This window comes from Nerophis lumbriciformis, linkage group LG01 (genome assembly GCF_033978685.3).
Source record: "Nerophis lumbriciformis linkage group LG01, RoL_Nlum_v2.1, whole genome shotgun sequence".
In the NCBI taxonomy this organism is placed as follows: Eukaryota; Metazoa; Chordata; class Actinopteri; order Syngnathiformes; family Syngnathidae; genus Nerophis; species Nerophis lumbriciformis.
In genome coordinates this window covers 74,765,001-74,777,146 of record NC_084548.2, presented here as the reverse complement: position 1 = coordinate 74,777,146, position 12,146 = coordinate 74,765,001, and the positions used below count along the sequence as shown (strand labels likewise).

Genomic DNA, 12,146 nt, shown 5'->3' with positions numbered 1-12,146 from the left:
CGTACGTTTTGAAAACATCGGATGCGTCAACAAACGTAACCACGTTTTTTCGTAAACATTGCAGACAGTTTATCATCTTCGATTAACTTACTGAAATATCTTAAATGTATACGAATACACGTCTCATGCAAAGCTAACATACTCGACCGTACGTTTCGAAAACATCGGATGCGTCAACAAACCTAACCACGTTTTTTCGTAAACATTGCAGACAGTTTATTATCCTCGATTAACTTACTGAAATATCTTAAATGTATACGAATACACATCTCATGCAAAGCTAACATGCTCGACCGTACATTTCGAAAACATCGGATGCGTCAACAAACCTAACCACGTTTTTTCGTAAACATTGCAGACAGTTTATCATCTTCGATTAACTTACTGAAATATCTTAAATGTATACGAATACACGTCTCATGCAAAGCTAACATACTCGACCGTACGTTTCGAAAACATCGGATGCGTCAACAAACCTAACCACGTTTTTTCGTAAACATTGCAGACAGTTTATTATCCTCGATTAACTTACTGAAATATCTTAAATGTATACGAATACACATCTCATGCAAAGCTAACATGCTCGACCGTACATTTCGAAAACATCGGATGCGTCAACAAACCTAACCACGTTTTTCGTAAACATTGCAGACAGTTTATTATCCTCGATTAACTTACTGAAATATCTTAAATGTATACGAATACACATCTCATGCAAAGCTAACATGCTCGACCGTACATTTCGAAAACATCGGATGCGTCAACAAACCTAACCACGTTTTTTCGTAAACATTGCAGACAGTTTATCATCCTCGATTAACTTACTGAAATATCTTAAATGTATACGAATACACGTCTTATGCAAAGCTAACATCCTCGACCGTACGTTTTGAAAACATCGGACGCGTCAACAAACCTAACCACGTTTTTTCGTAAACATTGCAGACAGTTTATTATCCTCGATTAACTTACTGAAATATCTTAAATGTATACGAATACACATCTCATGCAAAGCTAACATGCTCGACCGTACATTTCGAAAACATCGGATGCGTCAACAAACCTAACCACGTTTTTTCGTAAACATTGCAGACAGTTTATCATCCTCGATTAACTTACTGAAATATCTTAAATGTATACGAATACACGTCTTATGCAAAGCTAACATCCTCGACCGTACGTTTTGAAAACATCGGACGCATCAACAAACCTAACCAAGTTTTTTCGTAAACATTGCAGACAGTTTATTATCCTCGATTAACTTACTGAAATATCTTAAATGTATACGAATACACATCTCATGCAAAGCTAACATGCTCGACCGTACATTTCGAAAACATCGGATGCGTCAACAAACCTAACCACGTTTTTTCGTAAACATTGCAGACAGTTTATCATCCTCGATTAACTTACTGAAATATCTTAAATGTATACGAATACATGTCTTGTACAAAGCTAACATCCTCGACTGTACATTTCGAAAACATCGGATGCGTCAACAAACCTAACCACGTTTTTTCGTAAACATTGCAGACAGTTTATCATCCTCGATTAACTTACTGAAATATCTCAAATGTATACGAATACACGTCTTGTACAAAGCTAACATCCTCGACCGTACGTTTTGAAAACATCGGATGCGTCAACAAACCTAACCACGTTTTTTCGTAAACATTGCAGACAGTTTATCATCCTCGATTAACTTACTGAAATATCTTAAATGTATACGAATACACGTCTCGTGCAAAGCTAACATCCTCGACCGTACATTTTAAAACATCGGATGCGTCAACAAACCTAACCACGTTTTTTCGTAAACATTGCAGACAGTTTATCATCTTCGATTAACTTACTGAAATATCTCAAATGTAAACGAATACACGTCTCATGCAAAGCTAACACCCTCGACCGTACATTTTAAAACATCGGATGCGTCAACAAAACTAACCACGTTTTTTCGTAAACATTGCAGACAGTTTATCATCCTCGATTAACTTACTGAAATATCTTAAATGTATACGAATACATGTCTTGTACAAAGCTAACATACTCGACCGTACATTTCGAAAACATCGGATGCGTCAACAAACCTAACCACGTTTTTTCGTAAACATTGCAGACAGTTTATCATCCTCGATTAACTTACTGAAATATCTCAAATGTATACGAATACACGTCTTGTACAAAGCTAACATCCTCGACCGTACGTTTTGAAAACATCGGATGCGTCAACAAACCTAACCACGTTTTTTCGTAAACATTGCAGACAGTTTATCATCCTCGATTAACTTACTGAAATATCTTAAATGTATACGAATACACGTCTCGTGCAAAGCTAACATCCTCGACCGTACATTTTAAAACATCGGATGCGTCAACAAAACTAACCACGTTTTTTCGTAAACATTGCAGACAGTTTATCATCCTCGATTAACTTACTGAAATATCTTAAATGTATACGAATACACGTCTTATACAAAGCTAACATACTCGACCGTACATTTCGAAAACATCGGATGCGTCAACAAACCTAACCACGTTTTTTCGTAAACATTGCAGACAGTTTATCATCCTCGATTAACTTACTGAAATATCTTAAATGTATACGAATACACGTCTTATACAAAGCTAACATACTCGACCGTACGTTTTGATAACATCGGATGCGTCAACAAACCTAACCACGTTTTTTCGTAAACATTGCAGACAGTTTATCATCCTCGATTAACTTACTGAAATATCTTAAATGTATACGAATACACGTCTTATACAAAGCTAACATACTCGACCGTACATTTTAAAACATCGGATGCGTCAACAAACCTAACCACGTTTTTTCGTAAACATTGCAGACAGTTTATCATCCTCGATCAACTTACTGAAATATCTTAAATGTATACGAATACACGTCTTATACAAAGCTAACATACTCGACCGTACGTTTTGAAAACATCGGAAGCGTCAACAAACCTAACCACGTTTTTTCGTAAACATTGCAGACAGTTTATCATCCTCGATTAACTTACTGAGATATCTTAAATGTATACGAATACACGTCTTATACAAAGCTAACATACTCGACCGTACGTTTTGATAACATCGGATGCGTCAACAAACCTAACCACGTTTTTTCGTAAACATTGCAGACAGTTTATTAGCGCCCCCTAGGAAAAAAAAGAACTAGACTGCCTGTAACTCCCACTAGGAAGGTCGGAAAGGCATGAAACAAAATTCTCTATGTAGGTCTGACTTAGACCTAGATTTCATAATTGTACATCCTTGGGCAGAAATCAACAGGAAGTTGGCAATTCCCCCTTCAAGACAAAAAAAGTACTAAAAACAGTCACTTTTGCCTCTTTGAGCTGTAATTTGACCCCCTTAACATGCTTCAAAACTCACCGAACTGAACACACACATCAGGACTGGCAAAAATTGCGATCTAATAAAAAAACCTAACCCCAAATCTCAAAATTGCGCTAATAAAACGCTGAAAAAACTGCTCCTCGGAAGAAAAAAAATGACAAAACTGCCTGTAACTCCCACTGGGAAGGTCGGAGAGACATGAAACAAAAACCTCTATGTAGGTCTTACTTAGACCTACATTTCATAGACTGACAACCCCCAGCAAAAATCAACAGGAAGTTTGCTATTCCCCCTTCAAAACAAAATCTCCTCTGAGCGCGTTTGTCGTTTCGGCTTCAAACTAACACAGGAGAGAGATTGAACCCTTGTGTATAAAAGTACAGAACAGCGTTTTTCTAACTGCTCTGGTTTTGATTTTATGACCCTTCAAAGAACCGCTGCGCTGATGCTGCTGCGCTGCTGTTTTTTTAAGATGGCTGCTTAAAAACCAGCGTGCCTACACAATGCAGAAAAGGTAGGTACACTAGACAAAAGTATTGGGACACTTCAGACTACCACCGGACAAAAGTATTGGGACACTTATGACGGAAACTGGACAAAAGTATTGGGACACTTAGGAATAAAACTGGACAAAAGTATTGGGATACTTAGGACTACCACTGGACAAAAGTATTGGGACACTTAGGACTACAACTTGACAAAAGTATTGGGACACTTAGGACTAAAACTGGACAAAAGTATTGGGACACTTATGACGGAAACTGGACAAAAGTATTGGGACACTTAGGAATAAAACTGGACAAAAGTATTGGGACACTTATGACGGAAACTGGACAAAAGTATTGGGACACTTAGGAATAAAACTGGACAAAAGTATTGGGATACTTAGGACTACCACTGGACAAAAGTATTGGGACACTTAGGACTACAACTTGACAAAAGTATTGGGACACTGAGCACTAAAACTGGACAAAAGTATTGGGACACTTATGACGGAAACTGGACAAAAGTATTGGGACACTTAGGAATAAAACTGGACAAAAGTATTGGGATACTTAGGACTACCACTGGACAAAAGTATTGGGACACTTAGGACTACAACTTGACAAAAGTATTGGGACACTGAGCACTAAAACTGGACAAAAGTATTGGGACACTTATGACGGAAACTGGACAAAAGTATTGGGACACTTAGGAATAAAACTGGACAAAAGTATTGGGATACTTAGGACTACCACTGGACAAAAGTATTGGGACACTTAGGACTACAACTTGACAAAAGTATTGGGACACTGAGCACTAAAACTGGACAAAAGTATTGGGACACTTATGACGGAAACTGGACAAAAGTATTGGGACACTTAGGAATAAAACTGGACAAAAGTATTGGGATACTTAGGACTACCACTGGACAAAAGTACTGGGCCACTTAGGACTACAACTTGACAAAAGTATTGGGACACTGAGCACTAAAACTGGACAAAAGTATTGGGACACTTATGACGGAAACTGGTCAAAAGTATTGGGACACTTAGGAATAAAACTGGACAAAAGTATTGGGATACTTAGGACTACCATTGGACAAAAGTATTGGGACACTTAGGACTACAACTTGACAAAAGTATTGGGACACTGAGCACTAAAACTGGACAAAAGTATTGGGACACTTATGACGGAAACTGGACAAAAGTATTGGGACACTTAGGAATAAAACTGGACAAAAGTATTGGGATACTTAGGACTACCACTGGACAAAAGTATTAGAACACTTAGGACTACAACTTGACAAAAGTATTGGGACACTGAGCACTAAAACTGGACAAAAGTATTGGGACACTTATGACGGAAACTGGACAAAAGTATTGGGACACTTAGGAATAAAACTGGACAAAAGTATTGGGATACTTAGGACTACCACTGGACATAAGTATTGGGACACTTATGACTACCACCGGACAAAAGTATTGGGACACTTATGACGGAAACTGGACAAAAGTATTGGGACACTTAGGACTACCACTGGACAAAAGTATTGGGACACATACACTGCACAAAAGTATTGGGACACTTAGGACTTCAACTTGACAAAAGTATTGGGACACTGAGCACTAAAACTGGACAAAAGTATTGGGACACTTAGGACTAGCACCTGCCAAATACGCGGGCCCGACCAACGCTGCTTGCAGCTTTAATTTAACTTGTTTTCCTTCAAATGAAACCTATAAAAACGATGTAACCAACACTTTTTCATATCTCATTCCACTGTTGGCTCGATTTCCACATTTCAGTCGCTATAAATGAGCATCATTTAGCCTGTTAGCTGTGGGTCTTTGTAGTTTGATGGTAAAAGTGTGGACTGACCTTGGTGGCCAGAAGCCTGGTCAGGTAGATCTCAGAGACCATCTTGCTGCCGCGGTCTCCTTCCTTCTGGTCTCCGTGCTCGTGGTTCTTCACCAAGTGCCACACCTTCACGCCGCTCTCGAGGTCGGGCGTGATCATGGGGGCGCGGGACCGCAGGCTGTCTGGACTGCCGGTGTAGCGGAACGAAGAGTCTGGACGGCGACAACAACAACAACAAAAGGAACTTCTTAGGACCTATTTGCTTGATGGCGGCCATAAATGTTGATACACACATGAAGGCATGTGCCAAATTGAGTAAATACTCTCAAGCTGCAATGGTTTTTTTTTGTGAAGCCTGAAATTTGACGTGAATACAACTTTTGGGGTTTAAGAACAGTGACACCATTTTCACAGTTACACACTTCTGTGTTTCATCGTGTCCTGGCGGGGTTTCAAGTTTTGCACTCATTGTTGTGTTGGTGCTAACATTCTTGCTAGCGTAGTAGAACTCCGGCTTATTAGTGATTGCCCAACAAAAGTCTGCGGGCTATAGAGCGTCTTCTATTGGGGCTCCAGTACTCTGGAATGTTCTCCCACTAACAGTTAGAGATGCTACCTCAGTAGAAGCATTTAAGTCCCCATCTTAAAACTCATTTGTATACTCTAGCCTTTAAATAGACCCCCTTTTTAGACCAGTTGATCTGCCGTCTCTTTTCTTTTCTCCTCTGCTCCCCTCTCCTGCGTACACTCATGTGTGCATCAGTTGATGACATCTCTGTGCTGCTGACCTGTCTCCACTCAAGATGATCTCCTGCTGGCCCCACTATGGACTGGACTCTCACTATTATGTTAGATCCACTATGGACTGGACTATTACACTATTATGTTAGATCCACTATGGACTGGACTCTCACACTATTATGTTAGATCCACTATGGACTGGACTCTCACACTATTATGTTAGATCCACTATGGACTGGACTCTTACTATTATGTTAGATCCACTATGGACTGGACTCTCACACTATTATGTTAGATCCACTATGGACTGGACTCTCACTATTATGTTAGATCCACTATGGACTGGACTCTTACACTATTAACTAGATCCACTCCTGCTGGCCATCTATGGACTGGACTCTCACACTATTAACTAAATCCACTATGGACTGGACTCTCACTAATATGTTAGATCCACTATGGACTGGACTCTCACACTATCATGTTAGATCCACTATGGACTGGACTCTCACACTATTATGTTAGATCCACTATGGACTGGACTCTCACACTATTATGTTAGATCCACTATGGACTGGACTCTCACTATTATGTTAGATCCACTATGGACTGGACTCTCACTATTATGCTAGATCCACTATGGACTGGACTCTCTCACTATTATGTTAGATCCACTATGGACTGGACTCACACACTATTATGTTAGATCCACTATGGACTGGACTCTCACACTATTATGTTAGATCCACTATGGACTGGACTCTCACACTATTATGTTAGATCCACTATGGACTGGACTCTCACACTATTATGTTAGATCCACTATGGACTGGACTATTACACTATTAACTAGCTCCACTATGGACTGGACTCTCACACTATTAACTAGATCCTCTATGGACTGGACTCTCACACTATGATCTAGATCCACTCCACGTCCATAGCCCATTGGGTTGAGTTTTTCCTTGCCCTGATGTGGGATCTGAGCCGAGGATGTTGTCGTGGCTTGTGCAGCCCTTTGAGACACTGGTGATTGATGGCTATATAAGTAAACTTTGATTGATTGACACATGTTGCTAACATGATCGCACCTTCTCTGTGTTGAAAACGCGCTAGCATCAAAAACCACAATGAAGCCCCCCAAAGGTCTCCCTCGTCCCTCAGCGCCGCCTCCTCGTCCCTCAGCGCTACCGCGCAGCTAATTAAGCAAGCAGCCAAGCCTCTCTTGGGCCCCTGGAGGACCGGGGAGATCTGAGCATCTCCACGCCGTTGGAGATGAGGGAGATCTTCCTCACCTGACTTCAAAGGCAGCTACAAATTGTTGTCTGCCAATAACGACACAACACGGCTGACTTCACTTGCTCCTGCTACACCACACGCAACAGCAACAGCAACACAAAGTGGAAAGTCAAGCTGGCATGAATGAAATCACTCCACACTTAACTCATGTATTTGTGCTTTTTCTTTGGATTTTTGACCCTTTAAGAAGGGTTGAATGTGTAACATCATGCTGGGTCAGCATATTTGCTGGGGAAAAAAACAGATGTCTGGAACTGACGGGTGGATATCAGGGCTACCGTATTTTTCGGAGTATAAGTCGCACCCGAGTATAAGTCGCACCTGCCGAAAATGCATAATAAAGAAGGAAAAAAACATATAAATCGCACTGGAGCTATGAAAAAAACTATGAAAAAAACCGCGACTTATAGTCCGAAAAATACGGTACATTTCAAGTAGTGTAGCGAAGCCTTTTTTTTCCTTTTTTTACAAGGTTAATTTTGGTCAGCTGGTGGGCATAGTGGGCAGCACAGTGGAACAGGGGTTAGTGCGTGTGCCTCACAGAACGAACGTCCTGGGTTCGATCCCAGGGTCTTTCTGTATGGAGTTTGCATGTTCTCCCTGTGGCTGCGTGGGTTCCCTCCGGGTACTCCAGAGTTGATAAGGAAGCGACTAATAGCGGCAGAGAAGAAAAAAACCATATAAATCGCACTGGAGCTATGAAAAAAACTGCGACTTATAATCCGAAAAATACGGTACATTTCAAGTAGTGTAGCGAAGCCTTTTTTTCCTTTTTTTTTTTTTTTTTACAAGGTTAATTTTGGTCAGCTGGTGGGCATAGGGGGCAGCACAGTGGAACAGGGGTTAGTGCGTGTGCCTCACAGAACGAACGTCCTGGGTTCGATCCCAGGGTCTTTCTGTATGGAGTTTGCATGTTCTCCCTGTGGCTGCGTGGGTTCCCTCCGGGTACTCCAGAGTTGATAAGGGAGCGACTAATAGCGGCAGAGAAGAAAAAAACATATAAATCGCACTGGAGCTATGAAAAAAACTATGAAAAAAACCGCGACTTATAGTCCGAAAAATACGGTACATTTCAAGTAGTGTAGCGAAGCCTTTTTTTCCTTTTTTTTTTTACAAGGTTAATTTTGGTCAGCTGGTGGGCATAAGGGGCAGCACAGTGGAACAGGGGTTAGTGCGTGTGCCTCACAGAACGAACGTCCTGGGTTCGATCCCAGGGTCTTTCTGTATGGAGTTTGCATGTTCTCCCTGTGGCTGCGTGGGTTCCCTCCGGGTACTCCAGAGTTGATAAGGAAGCGACTAATAGCGGCAGAGAAGAAGAAAAACATATAAATCGCACTGGAGCTATGAAAAAAACTATGAAAAAAAACGCGACTTATAGTCCGAAAAATAGGGTACATTTCAAGTAGTGTAGCGAAGCCTTTTTTTCCCTTTTTTTACAAGGTTAATTTTGGTCAGCTGGTGGGCATAGGGGGCAGCACAGTGGAACAGGGGTTAGTGCGTGTGCCTCACAGAACGAACGTCCTGGGTTCGAACCCAGGGTCTTTCTGTATGGAGTTTGCATGTTCTCCCTGTGGCTGCGTGGGTTCCCTCCGGGTACTCCAGAGTTGATAAGGAAGCGACTAATAGCGGCAGAGAAGAAAAAAACATATAAATCGCACTGGAGCTATGAAAAAAACTATGAAAAAAACTGCGACTTATAGTCCGAAAAATACGGTACATTTCAAGTAGTGTAGCGAAGCCTTTTTTTCCTTTTTTTTTTTTTACAAGGTTAATTTTGGTCAGCTGGTGGGCATAGGGGGCAGCACAGTGGAACAGGGGTTAGTGCGTGTGCCTCACAGAACGAACGTCCTGGGTTCGATCCCAGGGTCTTTCTGTATGGAGTTTGCATGTTCTCCCCGTGGCTGCGTGGGTTCCCTCCGGGTACTCCAGAGTTGATAAGGAAGCGACTAATAGCGGCAGAGAAGAAGAAAAACATATAAATCGCACTGGAGCTATGAAAAAAACTATGAAAAAAAACGCGACTTATAGTCCGAAAAATACGGTACATTTCAAGTAGTGTAGCGAAGCCTTTTTTCCTTTTTTTACAAGGTTAATTTTGGTCAGCTGGTGGGCATAGGGGGCAGCACAGTGGAACAGGGGTTAGTGCGTGTGCCTCACAGAACGAACGTCCTGGGTTCGATCCCAGGGTCTTTCTGTATGGAGTTTGCATGTTCTCCCTGTGGCTGCGTGGGTTCCCTCCGGGTACTCCAGAGTTGATAAGGAAGCGACTAATAGCGGCAGAGAAGAAAAAAACATATAAATCGCACTGGAGCTATGAAAAAAACTATGAAAAAAACTGCGACTTATAGTCCGAAAAATACGGTACTTTTCAAGTAGTGTAGCGAAGCCTTTTTTTCCCTTTTTTTTTACAAGGTTAATTTTGGTCAGCTGGTGGGCATAGGGGGCAGCACAGTGGAACAGGGGTTAGTGCGTGTGCCTCACAGAACGAACGTCCTGGGTTCGATCCCAGGGTCTTTCTGTATGGAGTTTGCATGTTCTCCCCGTGGCTGCGTGGGTTCCCCCCAGGTCATACTTGCCAACCCTCCCGGATTTTCCGGGAGACTCCCGAAATTCAGCGCCTCCCCCGAAAACCTCCCGGGACAAATTTTCTCCCGAAAATCTCCCGAAATTCAGGCGGAGCTGAAGGCCACGCCCCCTCCAGCTCCATGCGGACCTGAGTCCGCTTTCCCACAATATAAAGAACGTCTACAGTAAAGCAGTTCGTCTGCCATAAACAGCAATGTTGTGACACTCTTAAACAGGACAATACTGCCATCTAGTGCATTTGATGAAAGCACTTTTGTGCGTGCCACACAGCAATGCATCATCAGCATGGTTAGAAAGATAGTGACAGAGAATAGAACAAGGATGGACAATTCAACCCTTAACTCAACAATGAGTAGATGAGTGTTATGTGTGTGTATATGTGTAAATAAATGAACACTGAAATTCAAGTATTTCTTTTATTTATATATATATATATATATATATATATAGCTAGAATTCACTGAAAGTCAATTATTTCTTATATATATATATATATATATATATATATATATATATATATATATATATATATGTCTTAATAAGGTTATCCAAAAAATAGTGCTCGATACCGTAGTAGAGCGCAATATATGTATGTGTGGGAAAAAAATCACAAGACTACTTCATCTCTACAGGCCTGTTTCATGAGGGGGTTCCCTCAATCATCAGGAGATTTTAATGGGAGCATTCACATACCATACCATACCCACCCACTCTGTGCCCTATATAAACCATGGTATGTGAATGCTCCCATTAAAATCTCCTGATGATTGAGGGAACCCCCTCATGAAACAGGCCTGTAGAGATGAAGTAGTCTTGTGATTTTTTTCCCCACACATACATATATATATATATATATATATATATATATATATATATATATATATATATATATATATATATATATATATATATATATATATATATATATATATAAATAAAAGAAATACTTGAATTTCAGTGTTCATTTATTTACACATATACACACACATAACACTCATCTACTCATTGTTGAGTTAAGGGTTGAATTGACCATCCTTGTTCTATTCTCTGTCACTATCTTTGACTTTCAGTGAATTCTAGCTATATATATATATATATATATATATATATATATATATATATATATATATATATATATATATATGTATCTATATATATATATCTATATATATATATATATATATATATATATATATATATATATCCCCGCGACCCCGAAGGGAATAAGCGGTAGTAAATGGATGGATGGATGGATGGATGGATATATATATATATATATATATATATATATATATATACATATATATATATATATATATATATATATATGCGTTTATGAAATACTTGAGTTGGTGAATTCTAGCTGTAAATATACTCCTCCCCTCTTAACCACGCCCCCCGCACCCACCCCCCACCCCCCATCTCCCGAAATTGGAGGTCTCAAGGTTGGCAAGTATGCTCCAGGTACTCCAGCTTCCTCCCACCTCCAAAGACATGTACCTGGGGATAGGCCCCTCCCACCTCCAAAGACATGCACCTGGGGATAGGCCCCTCCCACCTCCAAAGACATGCACCTGGGGATAGGTTGATTGGCAACACTAAATGAGCCCTCGTGTGTGAATGTTGTCTGTCTGTCTGTGTTGGCCCTGCGATGAGGTGGCGACATGTCCAGGGTGTACCCCGCCTTCCGCCCAAGTGCAGCTGGGATTGGCTCCAGCACCCCCCGCCACCCCAAGAGGGGCAAGCGGTAGAAAATGGATGGACGGTGGGCATAGTAGACTTGGAATAATAATGTTTTAATGAGTATAGCATGATAT

General features: G+C 40.8%; 1 protein-coding gene across 1 annotated transcript in view; it reads right to left on the bottom strand.

The window, feature by feature from the left end:
- plxna2 (plexin A2) overlaps nucleotides 1-12,146 on the bottom strand; it is a 665,104-nt gene that overhangs the window by 13,610 nt on the left and 639,348 nt on the right. Inside the window, exon 28 of the mRNA XM_061925716.2 lies at nucleotides 5,725-5,915. Coding sequence (XP_061781700.2) covers nucleotides 5,725-5,915 — 191 coding nt within the window. The remainder of the gene's footprint in view (nucleotides 1-5,724; nucleotides 5,916-12,146) is intronic.